At 44.6% G+C, this 25918-nt stretch overlaps 1 protein-coding gene across 1 annotated transcript; it reads right to left on the bottom strand.

The window, feature by feature from the left end:
- Positions 1 to 2313: 2313 nt before the first annotated feature.
- LOC147453462 (uncharacterized) lies at positions 2314 to 3935 on the bottom strand. The gene is made up of 5 exons (XM_086517139.1): positions 3771 to 3935; positions 3444 to 3525; positions 2812 to 2871; positions 2570 to 2715; positions 2314 to 2491 (listed from the first exon to the last, which is right to left on the bottom strand). The coding sequence occupies exons 1-5, from the start codon at positions 3933 to 3935 to the stop codon at positions 2342 to 2344; spliced, it is 603 nt and encodes a 200-aa protein (XP_086373265.1). The 3' UTR covers positions 2314 to 2341.
- Positions 3936 to 25918: the final 21983 nt, after the last annotated feature.

Raw genomic sequence — 25918 nt, 5'->3', positions numbered from 1 at the left:
GACGCCCATCGCAATGGCGTGCCCGTAGCTTGGGTATTGACTTCAAGTACAGCGTTCGAGGTGACTTCTTTATGGCTGTCACAATTTAGAGATTATATGCTTGATTACCATAAATGTTGGGAACCTTCTGCTTTCATGGTGGATGAAGCAGAGACAGAAATTTCTGCAATTAGGTATTCACCTCCCTCTATCTTGTACATACATGCATAGTGTTGTTTCTCTTTGGTTTCTCATTGGTTTCAATGTGCGACCGGGCACGTCTTCAATGTTCCTATCTACTTGTGCTTGTGGCATGTGCACCAATGTTGGCTCAAGCATCTTGTTAGGAAGGTACGGGGTTGGCCAATTAGGGCTTCCATGTTTCATAGAGTTGGAGTTGTCATGCACATGCAAGGGCCTTCAAGCACGTCAGAGGTAGAAACACGAAAACGTATTCAAGGCATGCTAGATTTCTTCTTCCTCGAATATCATGCGGAGGAGCCCTTCATTGAGTACTTCAAAACATATTGGCTCCCAAAAATTGGTACTTATGGTGGCTTTAGGTCATGTGGAAACACTTTATTCTCTTTTCTTGGCTTGATTGCATATGTGCTTTTGTTTGTAGACATGTAGGCGCGTGCAACCAGGACACTCCCACATTCAGGTCAAGATACAAATGGAGCCATCGAAACCTACCATGGTGTGTTGAAGTCCAAATTTTTTGGGAGCTCAAGGAAGATGGCTGGCCGAAGAGTTGATTGGCTTCTATACAAATTAACCTCCAAGGCTCTTCCTTTTTATTGGTACATTCAAATGATGAAGGACAAACTTGGGTTTGTTCGTAACAATGCAATTGAGAATTTGGTGGAAAATTCTTTTGAGAGGGCAATCAAAATTCCCGATGAGCATGTGTGTCTATGATAGATGGGGAGGATGGCTCCCATGCACTAGTACAAAGTGCATCAACCTCGGAGATAGTGCACACTGTATACAACCCCGAGAGCATATGGGCATGTTGCACATGTGCTTGGTCTGAAGAGGGAAACATTTGCAAACACCAAATAAAGGTGATGCTTCTATTAGGTGTCTCTTCTTTGTCTTTAAAGAATATGTGCTTGAAGATGTATGGAAGACAGGTAGAAGATCTCCATGCTAGGCTAGCACTCCCTATCAAAACACATGATGAGGAGGATTCCCCAGAAAGTGTTACAATGAGAGAGCAGATTGGCTTTGATAGTGAGGGAGCAAACTTTCAAGAGGAGCAGCCTATTGTTGACAGTGTGAAGGGATTAAGGGAGCTTGATAATCTCTTTCAAGAGCTTGTATCAACTATTCGTGATGACAATGGCTTGATAGAGGAAGCTTGTTCAATCATAAAGAAGAAAAATTCTCAATTGAATGCATTGAAAGCACGAAAAGAGGATGCCTATCAATAAACTCCAAGTTTCATTGGTTTCCACCCAAGATGCTTTTGGTAATACTTTGAAGAGAGCACAACCTTTTATTGAGAAGAGGGTTGGGAGAAGGTGACCATCATAAAGCAACAAGGAAGATGTAGTTAATCCATTCACATCCTCTATGGAGAAAAAGAGACGCTCCATGCAACAGAAGCTTGATTATTGTGCAGCGAAAGAAGATAAGGCGCCTTACTCATTGGATGCAAAATCCTAAGTACTCATTCATGACATTGTACTTTTTCCTTATTTTGACAAAATCTCACATTATCTCAGCTTGTGATTCTATCATCTAAGTATTTGAGAGAGAGAGAGAGAGAGAGAGAGAGAGAGAGAGAGAGAGGGGGGGGATAGATGTGGCATTGAGTGGGTGTTAATGTAACTATTGAGAGAGGGACCCTAAAAATTTCAATGAGAGGTAGGTTAGCCATACTTAGTGTGAGTAGAGAGAGAGACGGAGATGGAGGGTCAAGGGGCCAAAGAGAAGAGAGGAATCCAAAACCTTGCATTAAGTGTGAGTAGAGAGAGAGAGAGAGACCCTAAAAATAGCATTGACGTTTTAGTTTGTGTGTGTGAGAAACTGAGAGAGAGAATATAAGGAGGCATTAAGTGTGCCTGTAGAGTAGAGAGACATACCCAAATTATTGCATTGATGTGTGAGTTACTGTGATTTATAAAAAGGAGGGGGGCGCGACCAAAAGCTAGCATTTATTGTGTGAATCTAAGCATGTGAGACAAGAGCAAGGTTGCATAATATAATGAAGACCCAATTAAAGGTTGAGAGAAAGAGGGATCGACACATAAACAACAAATAGCCAGTGAAGACCTTGCTTTGTTAAAAGGTTGAAGTGTTAAAACAAGGACTGCATGCAATAAAACTTCTAAACACAATATTGCAAAAGAGGGCTCTAAGACAAAATGGGATCTTCTTTGATCTTCACCCTCAACCTCTCGAAACGCCTTGGGATAGCAATAGAAGAGGCATCATTGTCCGTGCACTTTTTAGTTTTAAGGCGAGCAGAACACCTAAGGGTCTTTGGGCTCCTTGATGCGGTCTCCTACCAAAATGAAAGCATGATCAAGCGATAAGTATAATTTTTTTCGAACTATTGAAGTTAATTGACAGCAAGAATTACCTTTTTTGTTTGCAGACTACAAATAGCACCTCCGTGTGCCGGTGAGAACTCTTCAATGGCCTCCTTGTTAGCTCTGGAGACAATGATCCTCCCATTGTTTATGAGCATTGACTTTGTCACTCCGAATCTCCGGGTATAATGTGTGGCTTCCCAGGGGTTGGTGTGCAAAGATCAATTGATTGGTCATGGCTTCTGGAGGCCGGTGGTGTACACAAGTCGATAAGGACGTTGCGGGAACTTACAATGGAATCTTGGCCCGTGGAACCACACCAAGGGTATCGAGACATGGCTATATTGAGCGCCTGGCAATATCCAACATGTTTGTTTAATGCGTGTTTGTGTGTGTCTACGTGTACATGCGCGTGTTCGCATGTACGTGTGCACTAATCTCAAGTCGATAGACAACAACTACAAAGTCTGCGTGTGTCTACGTGTTTGTGTGTGTCTACGTGTACATGCGCGTGTTTGCATGTACGTGTGCACTAATCTCAAGTAGACAGACAACAATTGCAAAGTCCCATTCTCAACCTAGCTTCCTTCTAAAATTGTAAGATTAATCAAAGAAAAACTTAAGATAAAATTCCTAATTCTGCTGCTCAACCAGTATGTCATCGTGTGAGCCAAAGTCGCCTTGCTCCCACCCCATCGTGTCATGTCAGGCAATATGCCCGTGTGGGAAATGTCGTCATCTTCACCATATTAAAGTACATGCCTACACGAGAGAGAGAGAGAGAGAGAGAGAGAGAGAGAGATCAGAGACAACCGAGTCGGCCATCAACCCCTGCAGCTCCACGGCACTCCAGCTCTACACGGCTCTGCGCGCGCGCGCACACACACACACACACACACACACAGAGAAAGAATCGGTCGTTACCAAGCGACCGAAGATAGCGCATGCCGAAGCTACCAGGTGACCGGAGTACTCCTACTGGAGGCTCATTGCCCCCCTCCTCAGCCTGCAATGCTTGCGATGCAATGGCTGGTTGCAATGCTCGTCGCCCTCGTCAGACGGCTTTGGTTGCCTGCAGACTGCAATGCGCTGCAATGCTTGGCCTTGCCTGGGCAAGCCCCTTGCCTACGGACTGCAATGCGAGAGAGTAAGGCAAGCGGCTTCGCCTAACCACAGCCCCTTGGCACTTTGCACTAAGAGAGAGAGAGAGAGAGAGAGAGAGAGAGAGAGAGAGAGAACGCTGCCTGGCACCTTGAATGCAGCTGAGTAGCCTGGGACCTCCCTTTCTGCTCCCGTCCTGAGGTCGTAGGTCCAACGACCGTGGGGCACTCGCCGGGGAACAGACCAGCGTGGACAGTTGACGCCACGGTGGAAAGGTCCGAACTTGCCACGTTTGCAAGCTGGACGAAATTTCATTGGCCACGCTACCGTCGTTGGACCTACGACTCAGGAAGCGAGCAGAAAGGGTGGTGCGTGTGTGTGTGTGTGAGAGAGAGAGAGAGAGAGTGTGTTTAAGAGTAGGAGAAAATCCCTTAGTTCAAGGGGCTAGAGGAGAACGTTAAAAGTTTTCCTTAACGTTAGCCTTTAGTGGCATTAATGTCTGATTGGAGAGAAGAGGGGAGAGAGAGAATAACGACGAGTGTGGCGGGAGGCAGGCCCTGCGACTCTACAAGCGTCGAAAGGAGACCATGGCGGGTCCGAGAGAGCGTCACAAGATCTTGCAGCGTCTCAGCCAATTGGCGTCAGCGTGACGCTCACACGACAGGGCGGGCTGAATCAGGCACTATACGGTGAAGGCCTGGCAACGTGGCTCGGCCAGCGTGGACACTTGACGCCACTGTGTTGAGTTCCAACTTGCCACGTTCGCTACCTAGCCAAAATTTATTCAGAGCCGTGTTTCATAACAGGAGTGTTTGATTAAAATAAGATAAACAAGATATATAGAGCCAACCCTCTACGCATAGCGACCTTCTTTGAGGTAAGCGTGCAATACGACCCACAAGAAATTGCTAGACTGCCTTGGTGCTCCTCTTCTTGCCCCCTCTACCCGTTGTTCATCCAGTACCCGTTGCCATAGTTGTGTGCAAGGGAGGAGCAACTCAAGAAGAACGAGGCCACCACTAAATTATTGAGAAAATTACAAAAATAGTCCCCCTCAAGAGTCCTGGTGAACCAATCAGAGCACACTAGTTCCAGCCTTGAGAGCTCTTGAGACTTGGGCAATCGGTCGATGGTCATGGCCTGATGTTTGATTCGAGACTAGGCATCATTTCTGGAGTAGCCCATGTCAGGTCATTTACTGCTTCGTGTCCAAAAACATGGCGTGTCAGGAATGTTGTCTGCGATGCAAGTTAAACACCAACAAGAAACACTCTTTTTTTTTTTGGTAAATCTATTTTGATTAATTTACCTGTGGGAAACCTCAAATCGAGGAAAACCCACCAGAAAGATCATATACAAAGGGCGGAACACATAAGTGTTCAGCAGTGTGAAAGCGCTAAAAGCAAACATAGAAGAGTTTCAAGATTCAGGGATATGTCCCCAATATCAAAGGCAAAAATGTAACAATTGCCTCAGTGAAATCTTGAATGATGGAAAAGGATTTGCCTCATGCCAGTGACACCTGCGGAGATTGCGATGGTGCCACAAAGACCATAGCGGCCAAAATCTGACCCATGCGAAGAAGATGGAAAATCGTTGGAGGGAAGTCGAGAGAATGCCAAAAGGCCAGAATCGTTTGTGGAAAACTGGGGAAATCAAAGGTGCATACAAGCAGAAATGCGGCGAAGGAAAGCCCTAGTGCAACGACAATCCCAAAGCAGATGCCTGATAATCTTTTTAGCAGCATAGCAACCAACACAATGACAGGAGCTAATGCGACGCGTCGCAAGGAGAGTTCCAACTGGAAAAACTCCTAGTGCACAGCACCAAAGAAACAGATTCTCCTTGAGAGGCAAGCGAGACTTCCAAATTGCAGTAAGAGCATGTCTCCACCATTGATCAGATTTGTGTAAAGCCCAGAGCGCATTACAGTGATCAATCATCCAAGAGTCCTGCATAAGAGGAGCATAGATATGGCGGGCAGAAATCGCATCCAAAGGAGTGTCCCATAAATTCCAATCCTACATACGGCATCCACTGGCCAGCGGTGGAATGGGGAGGAAAGCAGTTAGCATATGGTGAAGCAGGCTCCAAATCTAACGATAATGCAGGCCCAACCCAAAGTGTGCCGTTGCCTGAGAAAAAGTAAGCAAACTCCCAAATGAGTCCACCACATCATCTCGGCGTGCGTATGCCAGGACCACAGAGGAGGTAGGCTTGAAGAGGTGACTGATCAACCAAGGTAAGAGAGAATACCCTACTCCAGTTATGCTTTTCAAACGCAACAAATTCCCATCTGCTTGTTGTCTACCACGCCAAGAGAGATGATCCGTAACCACTTTCCAAGCACAGAGCAAGCCAGAGGTGATCAAGCAACTAGGAATACAACCGATCATCTTGCCAAACACAATCTCCTAGAAGGAAGCCTGCCAATGACCACAGGTGAGAGTGGTAACATGCCGATATAGGTCAGCAACCAAAATTGTCCATGACTGAGATTGTCGTGCAAGAGTAGGCAATAACATAGTCTTCCTTGCCAAAGCATGGCGATGAAGGTCCAAAATATTTAGCCCCCAAAGACGCTTTGGAGTGCAAAGTTTCTCCACTCCAACAAACGGAGGCCTTTCTTATGAAAACTTGTGCGCCACAAGTGAGATCCAATACTAGACATAAGCAATGAGAGGCAAGAGTGAGGCCAATGTAACAACGGCAAGTAAATTGAACATATGCCATCATGATACTTTGCACAATATGAAGTCAAACATGTAGTGGCCATGTAGACAATTTCCAATAGTGCAATTTGGCATTCAATCGTTGCATGACGCAATCAATTTGTTGGGTATTAACTACTAGGCAAACGATAAGATATCCTAAGTGCGTGACCACCACATGTGGATCAAGAATCTCACCAGGCCACAAAAGATGATGCCAATCACAAACACCAGTAGGCAACAATTTGGATTTCCAAAAGTCAACCTTAAGGCCTGCTGCGAGATGTATCAGATGCCTGCATAATCTCACGTACGTCGTCCTAGTTGTTGCAGGACATGAACAACCAATCAGCAGCATAGGCCTGCCATGTAAGTCTTTTCCGTTGGGTAATTTCAGTCCGTGAAGACGACCGAGCTAAGTCAAGTGATCCAATTACAGTAACAAAGGGTGAGTGGAAATGGCATACAACAAGGTGCTAAGCGGACAACCCTGTTTGGTAGAGCATGTAGGGGATGGTGGGTGTGTGCTCAAGGAGGTTTGTGTGTGTGTGCAGACATAGCTTACATAGTTAGAGAGAGAGAGAGAGAGAGAGAGAGAGAGAGAGTTGTCGTGATTTTGACTCAAAAGGTATGATATTAAAGTACACACCATAGCATAAAATATGTACATAGAGGGCTTTATTTATAAGCATGGAGTAGATATCCGGCTGGAGCTCCTCATCTTTTTGGCTTACACGTAGCCATACTAGAGAACCTTACAACACATAGGCCAAATGCCATATATAAGCTATACAAGTGTAGAGATGTTTCCCATGGTTATAGAAGGACATGCCTATCCCAACAATCCTCCCCTTACGCATAGAATATACTGAATTAAGCTGGATCGAGACCTAAAGTCACACAGGCTTATAGTCACATAGACCAAGGTAGTCACACACACTGAGTGGTCTCATCATATGTTGTCATACAGATTAAAGAATCCTCCCCTTAAACAAAGAAAGTGGAAGACCATCTGTATCTACAATACATCAGTATATTCGTAAAAGTAGTTGGGGGTGGTACACGCATGGAGACAGTTAATCTCCATCCTCTTCCTGTCCAAGATTGACTCTAGCTTTGTCTTTGTTGTTGCTTCCTTGGCATTTTGATGGTGGATGACCTTTGATGCGGCAATTGCTACAATACTTGTTCTTGTAGCAGTCCTTGGAGAGGTGTCTAGGCTTGCCACACTCATAACACTTCTTGTCATTCAATCTAGGGGACGATGATGATGCCCTAGATGATGGTGAGGATGATGCAAAATAAGATGGTGATGAGGATGATGCAAAATAAGCTCCTCCCACTGATTCACATTTATAAGATTTCTTCTTATTTTTCTTTTCTTATTATGTTTGAAAATGATGTGCCAGGTGGGGTGGCCTCTACACCACAAATAGCCTGAATTCCCCAAGCATCATCTCAAAAGAAGGGGGTTATCCTATAACTATAAAAGGGCACCACCTAGCATAAGTGTAGCTAGGACGCATATCGTAGCCTCAGACTTGTCCCTCTAGCACAACACACAAAAAACACATTCTTCTGAATCCTTACTATGAGAGAGAGAGCGTGTGTGTGGTGAGGGAGAGAGAGAGAGGGAGACTCAGAGAATGAGAGAGAGAGAGAGAGAGAGAGAGAGAGAGAGAGAGAGAGAGAGAAGACTACCCCTTTCTCATTATTCCATACTATGAGAAATCCCAAATGGATACACAGCCAGGCCCAATAGCTTCCTTAGAAAAGAAGCTACCATCCAAAGGGTGGATGCTTACACTCGACTTCTATCACATGCTACAACCCAAGTACATATGTCTTGATGGCAAAGAGGTCCTTCTATTAGTGTAGTTCCGTAGCAAGGTTACAAGCTATTTCGAGCTCCAAGATGGGGGCTTAGGCAAACCAAAAGATTTCTTATGAGCTAGATGTGTGTCTAACCCATATTTCCATAGTGCTAACATCAAGTGCTCCTAATTCCATGCGCTTAAAGTGCCAACCTTCCAAAAGAACTACCAATTTCTATCATGCTTGTGTAGGGTGTGCATATTGTTATGATTATGGTGATGTTGTGCTTCTCAGAATTGGCATTCTCCTCTCTATGTTTTTTAAGTGGAGAGATCATTGTCCTTATATAGGATTTTGGGAGTGGTGACCTCTCTTACTAGTGGGGTGAGAGAGAGTGTGAGTGTGCCATGTGATTGCGGGAGAGAGAAGGTGAAGAGAGTAGAGAGAGAGGGAAGGAGTGGGGTAGGGATAGGTGAATTTACAAATGCTAGCCATGGCTAGACTTAAGAGTAACTTGGTTTAGGAATTTTTACAAGGGTGTTGCCGATGGGGGAAAGTCATAGAAGAGGGGGATCGAGTATGCTTCTACCGTCACCGATGTTTTGCTGATGTCGAGATGCTACGCGTTCATCACTTTCGGGGCCGGCCGAGGCATGCCTTTGGCGTCAATCTTCGATTTGATGCTGCTTTTGCGTGATTTTGCCGTTCTTCTTCTGTCGATGGTGTGGCACTCATTTTCTTCTTCGCTTTAAGCGCTTGTGCATGTGTGCTTATGCGTGTGTGCATGCACGTGTTTCATGTGTGTGAGTGTGTAAGTTGATACTATATGGGTGAGAGAGAGACCGAGGGAGTGTGTGTGGGTATGTATATGGGGTATATATATTATTTTTTTATGGTTGGCTTGGCCGACTACACAAAGAACGAGAGAGGGAGAGAGAGCGTGAGAGAGCGAGGGTGAGAGAGAGAGAGAGAGAGAGAGAGAGAGAGAGAGAGAGAGAGAGAGAGAGAGAGAGAGAGTAGGTGAGTTTGTGTGTGTGTGTGAGTAAATAATGAAAGAGAGAGAGAGAGAGACTTGTTCTCTGCGTCCTGCGTGGGCTGAACGAGGGGGGGGAGAGAGAGAGCGAGCGTGAGTGAGAGATGGAGAGAGAGTGGGTGATGGGGAGAGAGGGAGGGAGACAGTCAGCGAGATAGTGTGGGTGTGGATGAGTGTGTGTGTGGAAACAAGAGAGAGAGAGATATTTGTGCCCTACTAGCGACACAGAGATGGGGAGAGGGAGAGCGGGCGTCAGTGAGAGGGAGAGAGGGAAGGCTGAGAGAGTGGGTGAGGGAGTGTGTATGGGTGGGGAGGGAGAGACAGAGATTATCACTGCTCATGGCGATCGCTCTATTGATGGGTGACAAACAAGAGAGAGAAGGAAATCTGGCCGCTTGTGGTAATGGATGAGAGAGAGAGAGAGACTGAGCGTCATTGTGGCGAAGAGAGAGAGAGAGAGAGAGAGAGAGAGAGAGAGAGAGAGAGGGAGAAGGAGGTAATGGAGGAGAGGGGGGGAAGGGTGGTACCAAGGGGGGGGGGGGGGGGGGGGGGGGGGGGGTCCACTGCACGCACGCAAGGAGGGGAGGCCCGGTTGGCATAGCCACCAAAAAAAAAAAATTTATTAAATTTTTTCTTGATTTGAAGCTCCCCGAATGCGGTTCATTCTTGTGGCCGTGGCGGCTTGTCAAAGCCGGCCATCATCAGTCTCCGGGTGAGCTAGAGGGCGGTGCGGCTAACCCCGTGTCATTAGCCCTCCCCCCAAAGGTTAGGGGCATTTATGCCTCTAACTCATTCGTTTGGTTGTAGTCATCGGAGGTGGAGGTTGATGGTGTATCCTCATCTGGAATGTCGATAGGTGGAGCTTGATCAAATCATAGAAAATAGGGTTTAAGCCTCCATCCATCGGCTCTCGACTTATGAAGCTTACCATCCGCTTCCATGAGTTGGTAACTCCCATTGGCATATTTCTTTATGATGATGAAAGGACCTTCCCATCAAAGTAGGAACTTCTTATCTTTGCATGTGTCGAAGCAATTGTCATAGCAGAGCACCAACATGCCCTTCTTTAAATCTTTGTGCCAAAGATGTTGATTGAAACTAAGCCGTTTGTGTTCTGTCTATGCTGCATAATGGTTGATTGCTTCTTCTCTGTCCAATTGTAGTCGTTCCAAAGTCAAGGATGTGATCTTTCAAATGATGTTGGGTCGTTGAAATTGGCTTGCCATTATTCTGAGACTTGCTAGTTTCACCTCAATAGGTAAAATTGCCTCCTTACCAAATACCAAATGATATGGGGTGAACCCCAAAGATGTTCGAAATGAGGTACGGTAGGCCCACAAAGCTGGGAGTAGATACTTATCCCAATCCCCAGGATGATTGTTAACCTGCTTGGTGATGATTTTACAAATCATTCCATTCACTTTTTCAACTAAGCCACTACATTGAGGGTAATATGGTGTGGAGTGCCTCCTTGTAAGCCTCCTTGTAATGCCTAGGCTTTTCATTAATTCTCCTACCAAGTCTGCTCTGAAGCCTGGCCCTCTATCAGAGATGATTTCTAATGGTGTGCCAAACCTACAACATATGTGCTCATAGACAAAATTAGTTACCTCCACAACTGTGATCCTAGTTATGCGTGTAGCTTCCGCCCATCTAGTCATATAGTCGACTCCCATGATGATACAGAACTTCCCTGAGTTGGCCCTAGGCAATGGTCCTATGGCATCTATACCCCATATTTCAAATGGCCCATATAAAAAGATAGGTGTCTGTGGTTCAGGCATGAGTGATCTGGTGCCGACGGCCCGTTGACACAACTTACATGTCTTACACCAATGGTGTACATCACGATTGAGGCTAGGCCATACAAAACCAGCTTGCAATATTTTCCTACTTGTTATATCTAGGGCAAAGTGACCGCCACAAACACCATCATGACAACTGGTAATTATCCCAGTAATTTCATTAGAAGGAGGGACCTTTCTGAGTACTTGGTCCTTACCCTTACAATACATACCGTCATTGATAAGTCGATACCTTGTGGCCTTCTTTGTGAGCCATTGCTTTTGCCCTTTTGTCAGATCTGGTAGACATTCACCTGTTTCCAAGAAATACATTATGTCGGGTAAGGCGTCACTACCTTGAAATAGAGGGAGCTTTAGCTTTATAGACCCAACTACCATTTTTTGCACTCTTTCACTTGCCAAGGCGTCGGATTCATGGTTTTGAGCCCTTGGGATGTGGTGCAGTTGAACTGCTTCAAACTTTCCCAACAAAGTTTTTACATTGCTTAAGTGAGTCCTCAAGCTAGGATTCTTACATGTCCATGCTCCATTTACTTGCCCAAATACATTAAGGCGTTTTACCCCTTGTGAGACGCACCATTGTAACCCCTTGGTTAGTGTTGCATACTCAGCTTAATAGTTAGAATGTGATTCTAACAAATGGCCAAGCGAAAATACCTTAATACCTTTGTCATCAAAGACCAATATGCCTGCAACTGCTTCATCAGATGCTCGCTTGTAGGCTACATCAAAGTAGAGAGAGTGTGCTCTTTCTATCACCGGTGGCTCTTGAAGTGGTTGAGTTCACTCCCCTATAGATTGCTTTACCTTCTTCTCAAAGTGTTGGTAGGTCATGAGTCCCCCCAAGCTTGCCCTTGTCGTGCTTTCCACCTATACTGTGTAGTCAAATTCTTGCAGACAAATTAGCCATTTAGTGATCCTAGGAGAAACATCCATGTGTTGTACCACATAGGGAAACATTTCATCCATGGTTAAGATTACAAATTGCCCAGGCAACAAATATGATCGAAACTTTGTAGTTGCAAATCTAAGAGCCAGGACAAGGTGTTCCACATGGGTGAAACCTTTCTCTGTTGCTGTCATCATGAGACTAGAGAAGTAGATTGGCCTCATGAAAGATGTCTTTACATCCTTGTGGAGTAGCACTTCCTCTAAGGAGTCATCACCCAAACTTGAGGTGACATAGAACTTTTCGTCCCACTTAGGCGGTGAGATAGTTGGTAGGGTGGCTAAGACCTCCTTTACCTTGTTGTAGTGATGCTCGCTCTCCTCATCCCATGTGAAAGTCGATCGTTGTGTGAGTTGTTGCAGTGGTAGAACAAGTTGTGATAGTAATGTATAAATCTACTCAAGTATCTCACCTTCTGTAGAAAAGAGACTAGTTGACGTGTGGTTGTTGGTGAAGGTAGTGCGATGAGTGCAGACACCTTACTTGGATTGGCATTGATACCTTAGCTTAAATTTCATGGCCTAAGAGACTGACTCTACTTTCCCCAATGTGGCACTTGTCTACATTTAATTGCCCTCCTAGGCTTTGCAGCCTTGCTAAACCCTCAGTCACTTTTTCTAAGTGTGAGATGCGAGGGCGATATATACAATAATCATCAATAAACACTCTTACGAATGTTCCAAAGAACGGTTGAAAGACATATGTGACATATCTCTAGAATGTGGCAGGTGCATTTGTGAGACCAAATGGCATAACTCTATAAGCAAAACAACCCCATGGTGTACTGAAAGTGGTTTTTAGTTTATCTTCAAGGGCTATGCATATTTGAAAATAGCCGGAATACCCGTCACACACTATGTAGCATTCAAGACCAGCTACTTCATTCAAAATTTCATCCAAGAAAGGGAGAGGAAAACGGTCCCTCTTTATGGCTGCATTTAGTGGTTTGTAGTTGACGCAGACCCTCCACTTACCATTCTTCTTAGGCGTTACCACTACGGGTGACACCCACTCTGAGTTCTCCACAGGATAAATGAACCCTTCTTCCAGTAGCTTCCTTACCTCGGCAAGGAGTGCCTTTTCTTGTATTGCCCCCAGCCATTGTAGTTTTTGCAGGATTGGCTTTACCCCTTCCTTCAACTTAATGTGATGCTCCACCGCTATAATACCTGTGATCCTTTCATAGTTGTCAATGAAAAGGTAAGGGAATCCCATCAACATTTGCAAAAATTAATCCTTCTCTTCAATTGTTAATTCCATAGAGAACATACTCTTCAGCCTACCCTCTGCTAGGCTAGGTGATTTATTTTTCTCTTCGTTGTTTTTCCCTTCTGGTGACAGGTCGCCAGTCGTGCTTACCCTTTGTAGATCCTTCAGGATAATGCCCATCACCTCGATGGAACTGTCGCTCTCATTGGTGGAGGTGGTCTCCTCCTCAAAAGTGGAAGACTCACTAGTGGTTTCATCTATTGATGTCTCTAGGTCCATTTGTTTTTGCTTGCCGGTTCTCATGTCGTAGTAGATTTTTTTCCCCTTCTTACCAATCATGCGTAGAAGACCAGTGCCCCAGTTTACCTTCATGGCCATCAACCATGGCCTTCCCAAGATCAATGGATAGCACTCCCCCTTCATTGGCATCACAAAAATATCTACTTCTACCTCAGTGTTGAAGGCTTTTAGCTTCATGGCACTTACTACACCTGCATATTTTACCTTTGCATTGTTTGCCATCTTTGCCTTGCATGGAGAAGGCCGGTCAACCTCGGGCCCTCATATTTGTGCGCCACCATCAATGTAAATGTTTCCAATCCTCTTACTCTTTATGTTGACATCGACGACTGGAAGGATGTCAACCATGTTGCAACCTGAAATTGCTCCTGTCACCTTTCCTTTGGAGTGCCTTGTACTTACCATTTTAGACCATTGCCACCTTACCTTTGGTGCGAGATGTAGCAGTAGTGGCCATGTAATCTTTGGTCCTTGCTCTACCACATCCAATGTCAGATCATAGGTCCTTGAACTCTCCCCTAACTAAAATTTGGTGATGCCTATTTTCGTCGTGGCCTTGACGGCCTTTTGCTAGTCTCTCCCTTCATGCTTCTCTCATCATCAGCTTGTGCAGTTTTCTCCCTCCTAGCTCTCTTTATAGTCATGGTTTCAAATGGTTCTACAAAGGTTGCCTTCACCTTACCCTTGCATTTCTCCTTCACTCTGGGTGGATCCACTACTACAGCCTTTCCTTTCTCCTCTAAGCTTATGATGCTTACAGTGCAATCAGGTGGTGTTGCCCGTGGAAGAGGTGGAATGGGTGCTTGTGGTGGTGCCCGGGGTGGACATAGAATTTGTGTTGGTGGGGTTGGTGCTTGGGGTGTAGGCGCTCTCTCTCTAGGGGGTGACAGTTGGTTTCTCCTACCTCCTCTATTATAGGGTTGTCGCAGTTGAGGGCAGTAATACATACCATGACCATCTTCTCCACAGGTGTAGCAGTGATACTCCTTGTTTTGTTATTGTGCCCCTCCCGGGTCCTGATCTCTTTCCTGATTCCTTCCTTGCTGTATCAAGTGGACAGACAAATTCTGCAATTGATCAGTAATGTGGGCCAACATATCTTGTTGGTCATTTCCTACTCCAGGAGCCAGTGGTGGTGGAGGTGGAGGGGTGGTTGTCATGGTTGGCGCTTGACCCAATGCTCCTGCTTCTGTTGACTTGGCTTCTTTGGATTTCATCTGCAGCTTCTTGTCCTTAAGGCAAGCAATCTCCACAGCTAGCTCATACGTAGTTGGGAATCTACACTTCACCTTCTCCTTGAGCGAGGGCATAAGCCATGCATGAAGCGGTCCTTTTTTAGGAAATCGGGTGCAACTTCTCCTCTTGCTAGTGACTCAACCACCGTTCCCACAAATCCATGAACTTGGAATCATAGGTGGCATACTCTAAAAGACCCTCCTACTTCAAGTCTCTCAACTTGTCCCACAGCTTCTCTGAAGTGGTACCTCTCCCAAAACGCCTCTTAAAAGCAGTTTTTAGGAGCTCCCTTATCATAAGCTATGTATGTTTTGTGAACATGACTTGGACAATTGCAATATATGTGTTTTTGTAACAATTAGATTGATATGATGTGTAGTCCCCAAGAAGCTAGACTAGTTTGTAGATATCCTAAAGTTAATTTGGGTTATCTTGATCTAGTTGTTTGTTCTTTATCACTCTTAAGTGGTCGCAACAATGAAGTGTTGTCTCTTTGATATCACCGCAAAATGAAACCATAACGCATCAACACAAGGCTTTTGCCAGGTAGTTGAGAACAAGCTCATGGGCTGATTTTTCTCTGGCTTTTCTCGGGTCTTGCATCTCTATATAGGGTTGCAGCTTGAGCCCAAAAGGGTCATGCTTCAACTGATCTCGATGGAGAATTTTCTAGGTTTTGGATGTGTGCACACCAGCCATGTACATATGCTTTTACCAATTCTGGGATTCTGATTTTCTCTCGCTTTTGCTAGGTCTTGCATCTTCTAGATTAGCCTCAGAAGGGTCCTTATAGTTTCCATACACAATGGGACCTTGCCATAATCTCAGACATGACCATAAACTGACTGCCAAAAGCTCACACACACCCAGCATGACTTCACCAAAAGCTCACACACATTCAACATGACACTAAAAACAAACCTCGCACCTCGCCATAATGCCATAAATAAAGAGTTTACACAAACACAAATCGAAACCTTGTCATAAACCTTGGGCCATGACCATAAACGGATTGCCAAAGGCCATGACCATAAACTGATTGCCAAAAGCTCACACACACCCAGCATGACTTCACCATAAACACACACACATTCAGCATGACAATAAAAACAAACCTCACCATAATGCCATAAACGTAGAGCTGCCACAAACACCAATCGAACCTTGCCATAATCTCAGACATGACCATGAACTAATTGCCAAAATCTCACACACATTCAGCATGACACTGAAAACAAACCTCGCCATAATGCCATAAACATAGAGTCGCCACAAACACCAATTGAACCTTGTCATGAACCCTGAGCCATGACCATAAACTCTACAAAAGCATGGTAACAGCTTGGCCTCGCCCATAAGCTCAACATCATGCCATAACAACACCAACCGGCCCTCACCATAACACCATATACAAGACTTGCCATAAACTCAGGAGAAAGTAATATCGAAGCTCGCCACATAAACATCAAATTGAGCGAGCCATTTGTGTTACATGATCAGTTATAGGAGACTCAAAATGGACTACAACCTTATTAAACTTGGAGCCAAACTCAAAACCAAAAGATTAAACCTTGACTGCCCAAACTCGCCATAAGTCATATATACATGAGTACCAGATAAAAAAGGGTAAATTTTGGTCATAATGCATCAGTATAAACAAAGGTCAAAAAACCCGGACCTGCCATAAGCCTACCAACATAAATAAACATGGCAGTCAATCACTAAACCCGGACGAAGCCATAAACCAGCCCAAAATCGAGCACATAGATCCATAAATGTGGAACATTGCACCAGAAACTTGCCACAAATACTTTAGTCAACACAAACTAAGGACATTGCACCAAAAATTGGGAACACATCCGATACAAAACCACCCCAATGTACGTATGCCAATACAAAATCTCGCCATAAAACTAGTCATACATAAAAGAGTTGCCATAGACATAACCAGACTATACAAGACTCCTCAACAAAAAATAGTAATCGAACCTCGCTATAACACCAGTAATCGGGGAGTCGCCATAGACACAACTGGACCTTGCCATAAACTCAACAGGAAATAATAATCAAACCTCGCCATAAACATCGCAAAAAGCATGACCATAAAAAATGATTGAGCCATTTGTGCTACATGATCAGCTATAGGAGACTCAAAATGTATTGCAACCATAAGCCATACATACATGCATACAAGCTTGCACAAAGGTTGCTAGATGGATGATATCAGCAAACAATACCACTAAAGTTGGGATTAATGTCAAGGAATTTAGCTGGACTAGATGCATGTCCAGAAATGGATGAGGAATTCGGGGTTCGAGCTCAAGCATAAAACTCTGATGGAAACAACCCTCCTATTGAAAACACTCCTACGCAGACAATCTCGTGTGACGGGCCAAATATACGGCCCGCTTACAACATAAACACTGGCCACTCTCCACATACATCTAACTAAACCCAGATATGGAAATAAACCTACAACATAAACGAACATGGCCACTGGTCCCACATCTAACTAAACCCAAACGTAGACAAAAACCTACAAACATAAATAAACCCAGACGTAACCATTAACCCGCTTGTATACAAAAACATGGCCACTTCCCACATTCATCTAACTAAACCCAAACATAGTCCTGAACTTGCACATAGCCATAAACATAGACAAAACATGGATCTCGGATGTAGCCATAAACAAGCCCACATAAACTTAGTCACTAACCAATAATTTACTTTCTTTTGAACATTGCACCATAAAACTCGCCATACATAATTTAGTCAACACAAACCCCGGACATTGCATATAGACTGATACAAAACCATTGTGCGTAGACTCACACAAAACCTCGCCCTAAACCCGGTCATACATAAAGTGTCGTACATTAAAGGTTGTTACAAAACAATCCATAGACCTATCTCCCTTTAGTGCAAAATGCAACGCATAAAACCAGCCATAATCTCGTCTCCCCCCCCCCTCCCGCCTCGCCACTATGTCTAAGCACCAACTATGGAGTTTTTGCCTCAATGTCCACACATCATCGTGTATGAACCATGTCTTCTTCACCTGCACAACATCGACAAACACAAGAGGATTGCAGGAAATTAGAAAGGAGATGAATATCCAGATGCATATCATTAGGAGAAAGTTGGACTCACTTTTGGGCCTTTCAGTTCTAGACAGAGAGAGTGGCACTCGACCAATGAGGAAGAGGCTAATGTTACGTTGAAAATCGACATTTTGGAGTCAAGCTCTTTTAAAAAAAGGGAGGAAATATTATTTTGGTTCATCAAATTGCACAATTTCACGCTTTCAAGGCATAAATACCGTAAGTCGTACTAACTCTGTACCGAGGAATTTCAGAACTTTCATTGAAGACTCTATCTAGTATCTTTGTTCCCGCCTAAATATGACTTTGAGTAGCTCTTCTTCCCTCTCAAAACTTCTTCCCTTTTTCATATTTGCTCTAACCTTTCTATGTATTCATTCTACTGCACACCATGTCTACTTCTCGAAGGCCTAGCACTACCATTGACTCTGTTAGCATTTTTAACAGTTATACTACAGACGATCAAGCATGGATTCCATCTCGAATAACTATCGGAAGTTAGGTTCTACTGCAAACTAGGAGGAGGAAGAGGAGGCAACTCATGATTTTGTGGAGGCTTTCAAGGGTCAAGTTAAAGAGTTTAAAGTGTGTGCCCAAAGCAAGCGGGTGAAAGAGGTCCTCATGCAACATACTTTCCATCATGCAGACTTAAGGTTGCAAACATCTCCTCCAAGTTTTCCAAGGCATCGACCCAACTGTAAGTTATTTCAGCATCTCGCTTAGTGCATGATTATATTCGAATATTAAGTGGTGGATATCATCTTTGGTACGTTTCAGATATTTATCCATCGAATAGGACAGATTGGCAACCAGTTGAGAGCATAGTTGGGATTTTTTATGCTTTCCATGCGTTTATTGGTGAGCAAATGTACCGAGGAAGACAGCACAAGGAACTTGCAGATAATGGAATTTTCTTTTATGATATGTCATATGTGGAACCGAGAACTTCCATTGGTTGGGGTCGTGTAGCTCCTTTATCACTTCCATCCTTTGACAGCAAGGATTGGTCCTTGCCTGCTTTGCAAACTAGTGAAAGCTTTAGGAATAAGTTGTTTCAAGATATACAAAAGTCCCTCAAGTATTCAATTGCCACAAAAATAGTTCGGCTCGCACTATTTATGCCTCTTGAAGTGTTTGTAGATTTTTTCTTCGATGAGCAAATAAGAACTACCGCAACAATGTTCATTTGCAAGTCTGAGAGCTGTTTGGACTTTTTAGATGATAATTGGGATAGGAAACAATCACAGAACAAAATCTGTATTTTGCAAAAGAAGTCCATAATTTGCAAGTTCATTATAAGCTCTCAAAATTTCTTAGTATCGTTTTACTATATTAGATATCATCTTCTTAGTGGACAGCTTATTCCACTCGACCAAGATACAGAGAATAGCCTCGAGAACAAACCTTTATCAATGGATCTCTACTTTCGAGACAGCCTACTTACTGTGATGGAGACAATGTCAAGCACAACTCTTGCAGAGCTCAAGATAGATCTTTCATGTGAAGAACTGCCACTTTTGCCGGAATTGTATGCATTCAGTCTCAACAATAGAAAGGTGCTTACTAAATCGATAAATTTCGATTTTCTTTAATACACTACGACAGAATCTAACTTTTTCTTCTTTTCAGATTCCAAGGCGCAAGGAGAAAACAACATTGTGCAAGGAGTCACTAACAAATACACTTCACTTAATTGCTTCCACCGAAAGCTAGGTCACATACCTAGTGCACGCAAAGAGATTTGATGCCATGCAAACCATGATGTTCTCTTCAAAATGACTAATGCAGAGACATTTTTTGGCAGTCAAACAATGTTTCAAAAATGTACATTTTCAATGTTTCAAACTTTACATATTGTGTTGTTTCTGTCAAGATTTATACAAGTAAATTGCTCCCTTTCCCTGCTACTGTCCTCTCCCCCGGTTTGTGCCACTCGTCCCTTGTCCTCTCCCCCAGTTTGTGCCACTCGTCCCTTGCCCTCTGCTCCGGTTGCTGCTACCTCTGCCTCTGGGGACGCTGGTCTCGGGCATCCTTTCGCATCGCTCGAAATCATGGGCCTCTTCCATGGCTTCCCATGCTTCTTGCACCTGTGAAGCTTCCCGCTGTTCTTGCTCTTGCCGTCGATGTGTAGCCCATTCCTCTACTTCTGCGGCGTGCGCATAATATTGGTTTATTGTTTCTTGCATATTTTGAACTTCTTCTTGAGTCTCATTGTGGCATTGCGTCATTTCATTAATGCGAGCCTCTTCGAACTCCTCAACTCTCGCCGCTTCCTCTCTTGTACGTCTGTTTACCGAGATTATAATATGTTGGATGGCCATTACAAAAAAATGTCGCACATCGTTGGGGGTGTAGTTATGTAATCGAAGTTCCTGTAGAAGCATGATACAGACATTTGTTGCTTCATACATACCTTGCAACAAACAATAAAATAGCAGATTACTTACGTTCGGTACATCCATAATTTGATTGATGAGCAACAGGGCATTCAAACAAGTTTGCCAGCCACAGCTAAAGTCATCAGTCTATGTGGGCACGGTCACCCATTCGTGTCGGACTACATTTCCTAGATCATGTTCTAGCAAAAGATGCTCTACACAGCATACAAGTTTTTTCGCGGCACTACATACATAACCACTTGAGTCAGCAACACATTACAAAGAGACACTGCTTTCCAAATGTACCAAATGGACCTTACTTTTTTACACGACCGTGAAACGCCCTGCTTTGCCCGGAGTTTGCGTAGTAAACAATCTTAGCTTCCATGTCAAATAACATCAGACTCCAATGATCACTACAAAGACACCATCAAAGATGAGGAGAGATTCTCAATGCAACATGTTTTTTACAAGGCAAGAAAATACTCACGATTGATTGTACGCAGTGACCAGAAAGCGCGCTAGATCAAATTTGACTATGCTAAAGCAGTTCATCAGACTCAAAAAGGAAACTGAGTTGTTCTGCAGATAAGGCGATATCAGCGGATCTATTACGTATACTTTGTCTTGAACCTCAGGGGACAGAAGCGAGACAGCGTGGCTAACATGAAAAAATGGCAAAGATTAGACTTGAGGTATTTCAGCGGGCTGTCACTGCCACAAACCCGTGAGTCAATACCGAGCGAGTGGGGCAGCTATTGAATTCCATCCGCCACTGACTCGCTTGGTATTGACCCATGTCTTAACGGTAGTGAGCCATTATTTAAAGAAAAACTTGACGACTGCTGCAAAGACATGCGTCAATACCGAGCAATTCAGTGGTAGATTCCAATTCCATAAGCCACTGACTCGCTTGGTATTGACCCATGTCTTTAAGGTAGTGAGCCATTATAAAGAAAAACTTGGCACAACTGCCGCAAAGACATGGGTCAATACCGAGCGAGTAGTAGCACTATCCAATTTCATAAGCCACTGTCTCGCTTGGTATTGATCCATGTCTCGATAGAGACCCATTTAATGAACATGAGAATTAAAGAGCATGAGAATTACGACAAAGCAACGTTGATGACCTCATTCGTTGCGAGCGAGTCGGTGAAACTGCGCATGCACCAGAAGTCTAGATGATCGAGGTTGAAAATTCAGGCCTCCTCTGACCTTGCAGGTAGTTGTATTTGCGCATGCAGAGACGCTGAGCTCAACAGAACTCTCAAATCCTCTTCATTCTCTTCGTTGATTTGCTCTAAAATAATTGACTCATCCGATACGTTGGATGGCCCTTGTGATGCAGAGCCTTGCCCTTGCCTTTCTTGAGTTGGCTCCCTGGATGCCTCAGGCTCCTCCCTAACAGCCTCAGGCTCCTCAGGCTCCGGATCATTTTCCTTCAATAGTGGTTGCTCCATAGATGCCTCACGCTCCACCCTGGCCTGCTCTTGCCCCTCATCATCCCTTACTGGTTGCGGATCCTCCATGACTTGCTCATTTTGGTGTCTAGCTGGCTCCTCCATAACTGTCTCTGTTTCTTTCAAGACTGCCTCGGGGTCCACTCTGGCTTGCTCATGCCCCTCTGCGGCTATCTCAGCCTGCCCATCTGTGTCGTTTCTCTCGACCCGTGATCGGGTCCTTCTGTTGTTTGTTTCAGCCCTAGACGGCTCTATCTATCATGCACGAGGATGGAGAGGGGGGATGTTGAGAATATCCATGGTTCTACTATCCCGGATAGGCATTGGTTGAAGCAGCCCATCGTAGCGGAAACGTAGCCTACGAAGAGTATCAAAATCCCACGGCATGATAGTGACATGCATGGGCAGCCAGGATATATCCATCGCTGAAGAATTCCACGAGGTAGTCTTCAGCAATTTCTTGAAGGCAGAGTAGTGCACTGCTGGCCCATAGCATGCCGACTCTCCACTGCTCGCAAATCTCCCGCACTACTCTCACTGGAAAGGGAGACGTGGAATAGCAGGTTGAACGTGTCGTTTTATCCTGTGCAGCTCTTGCAGTACACCTGCATAGGCGTCTTCTTGCTTGAGCATTCAAAGATTCACCTGTTTCCCTCCTAGCTATGGCCTTTACACGAGGCATCTCTACAAATAGCATAACACCAAAAGACAATTCATTTGTCAGCACAAGGGACTTCAGATTTCAGAAAAGGTCAGTACCAAGCGAATAGGTGCATAGGAAAGAGTTTGCCTTGCCTTATTCGCTCGATAGTGACCTCAGAAAATAGTAATAGCAGACATGACTTATACTTTTTGAGGTCACTACCAAGCGAATAGGTGCATAGGAAAGAGTTTGCCTTGCCTTATTCGCTCGGTAGTGACCTCAGAAAATAGTAATAGTAGACATGACTTATATTTTCTGAGGTCACTACCAAGCGAATAGGTGCATAGGAAAGAGTTTGCCTTGCCTTATTCGCTCGGTAGTGACCTCAGAAAATAGTAATAGTAGACATGACTTATATTTTCTGAGGTCACTACCGAGCGAATAGGTGCATAGGAAAGAGTTTTCCTTGCCTTATTCGCTCGGTAGTAACCTGAGAAAATAGTAATAGCAGACATGAGTTATATTTTCTGAGGTCCCTACCGAGCGAATAGGTGCATAGGAAAGAGTTTTCCTTGCCTTATTCGCTCGGTAGTGACCTCAGAAAATAGTAATAGTTAGCAGACATGACTTATGTTTTTTGAGGTCACTACCGAGCAAATAGGTGCATAGGAAAGAGTTTGCCTTGCCTTATTCGCTCGGTAGTGACCTCAGAAAATAGTAATAGCACACATGACTTATATTTTCTGAGGTCTCTACCGAGCAAATAGGTGCATAGGAAAGAGTTTTCCTTGCCTTATTCGCTTGGTAGTGACCTCAGAAAATAGTAATAGCAGACATGACTTATATTTTCTGAGGTCACTACCGAGCGAATAAGTGCATAGGAAAGAGTTTGCCTTGCTTTATTCGCTCGATAGTGACCTCAGAAAATAGTAATAGCAGACATCACTTACATTTTCAGAGGTCAGTACCAAGCGAACAGGTTTGCATCCCCTGCAACAAAATACCTTATTCGCTTGGTAGTGACCTTAGCAAAGTGAACAGGTATCCATACCCTGCAACAAAATACCAATGTGAAGGAGACGTTTAAACCCATGAGGTCCTAACTGTCATGTTGTTCCCTCCCATCACCTCCCCTAATCTCGGGGGGATGGTACCATTGATTCTCTCTCCCACATCCACCTCTCATGAAACCGCATGGCGGTACCACCCCTCAGAGACCACTCACTCATAAGCCAAAACCCAGGTTCTGCTTTTTAGGCATGTCCATCTAGTCTATTTAACCAGCTGTTGTTTCAGAACCTCCCTCAGGGTTTCGCAGAACAACTACAAGAAGCTTAGGATAGTGGTGATGCCTTTCCAAGGTATACTCCCGCAGCACCAGCAGCACCGCATCCGGGCCCTCCTCATGAGGTCCCCCCTTGGCCCTCCCCCGATGTTACCCTTAATGTTCTCGACCGACACAGCCCGGGAGTGGTTGCTGTCAACACGGGAGTCAATTCTCGAGGTAAGCCGCTGGTAATTCTTTGCTTTCTGCTCCCAATTTCCAAGCTTCTAGTTTGAAGAGCTTATTTGCTAAATGCTCTGTGCAGGATGCTAGCTTGAAGCTGCATCAAATGCTGATCGTCAGGCAGAGGGTCTCAATCCTTAAAGACTCTCTGGAGGCAAGAAGGCCTGAAGACATGCAGCGATTGCTCGCCGAGAATGGCTCTGTAGAGGCTATCTTTAATTGGCTTTAGGAAATGAAGGATGAAGTGCTTGAGCTAGCCAGTAAATATGAGGAAGCCATCAACTTTGCCAACAGGCTTCAAGAAGAGATAGTTTGGTTGTGAAGGAAAAGGACTACATGGTTATTGCAAACCCTAAATCCCCGGAAATTAGAAGGCCACTCTTTGTAAAGTCTGAAGTGTTTTCTAATTCAAAACCCGGTGTTAAGTTGTAATTTTGTTTCTTTCTTATAAAATCAAAATGCGTATTTGGCAAAAAAAAACCCTAAATCCGCAACAAACAGGGTTTACCTTCCCCTTATTTTCTTAGTATTGACCTCTGTACTAGCAAACATCACTTAACTTTTCTTTTGGTCAATACCAAGCGAATAGGGCTCTTCAGACTAAGTGACCTTCCCTTATTCGCTTGGTACTGACCAAGGATGATGATCAGTACCAAGCGAACAGGTGCAACAAACAGGGTTTACCTTCCCTTATTCTCCTGGTACTGACTACACAAAATACAAGTGCACAGAAGGGTAGTGAGTAGCATACCTCTTCACTGTGTGTAGAGTTCCGCGTCACTGAAGCACTGTAGAACAAGAGTAAGAGAAGGAGGATGCGCGAGAGTAAGAGGTGATGGATTTTGCTTACCGCGTAGCGTCGATGGGGGTACAGTTAATTAGAATGATGCACAGCAGAGGACGCAAAAAGAGGCAGAATAGTTAAAACTTGAGATGTTTGGCGGGGGTAATGCCTCAACTTAGAATGCTTACCTCGGGGAGGGTGACAACTTCACTTATGTGCGAGATTGTGGTTGGTAAATCGTACTGCATGGGAATCTGAGACCATTTATTACTGGTTGTCCTTGTGAGTGCAGCCCACGTGCCTTTTTGAGTGACCGTTTAGGGTCAGACAGATGCCAATCGCCCTTGCAGTCGCCATCTCCATCTCCAAGTGGAACAAACAGATCGCTGCTGCCTTTGCCTTTTTTGCGCTCTTCCCCTTGGCCAGCTCTCGTGATCATGCGTTTAGAGTCAGACGCCAATCGCCCTTGCATTCGCCATCTCCATCTTCAAGTAGAACACACAGATCGCCATTGCCTTTGCATTTTCTGCACTCTTCCACTTGGCCACCTCTCGTGATACTGCGTTGAGCGACCTCCACTGGGTCAAGTCCTTTGTTGCCGCATCGCCATCGCCATCGCCCCCCTCTGGTTCTTGCTGTCGATGGTCTGCGACATCACCATCCAACTCGGTAGCATTGGATATTGCAGAGACAGGTTCTTTCTCCCTGCCTGTCCCCTTCCTGCATGCTGTTAATTGTGTGGGCACCGAAGCCACTGCGTTAGGGTAAAATTAAAAGTCTCAAACCGCATGCATGGTTGGAATAATTACTCCTTATGTGACCGTACCGCATGCATGGTTGGAATAATTACTCCTTATGTGACCGTGCCTGAGTTTGGGCATAGTGAGTGAGTAGGCCTATAAATCTATCACTGATTCCATTAAATTCTCTGTTCTTATCCACTTGTTCCGAATGCTTGGGTCACAGGACAGAACCAAGCGAATAGGGCCCTTTGGAGATTCTTGGGGCCCCTACTCACTTGGTTTTGACTCAACTAACGTCACCTCTTATGACATTAGCGCATGAGACAGAACCAAGCAAATAGGGCCCTTCAGAGATTCTTGGGGCCCCTACTCGCTTGGTTCTGACTCAACTAACGTCACCTCTTATGACATTAGCGCACGGGACAAAACCAAGCGAATAGGGCTCTTCGGAGATTCTTGGGGGCCCTACTCGCTTAGTTCTGACTCAACTAACATCACCTCTTATGACATTAGCGCACGGGACAAAACCAAGCAAATAGGGCCCTTCGGTGATTCTTGGGGGCCCTACTTGCTTGGTTCTGACTCAACTAACGTCACCTCTTATGACATTAGCGCACGGGA

The sequence above is a fragment of the Adiantum capillus-veneris genome, chromosome 7 (genome assembly GCF_014529385.1).
Source record: "Adiantum capillus-veneris isolate H3 chromosome 7, ASM1452938v2, whole genome shotgun sequence".
Lineage (NCBI taxonomy): Eukaryota > Viridiplantae > Streptophyta > Polypodiopsida > Polypodiales > Pteridaceae > Adiantum > Adiantum capillus-veneris.
The sequence above is the reverse complement of the archived record's forward strand: the minus strand, read 5'-3'. Positions and strand labels throughout refer to the sequence as shown.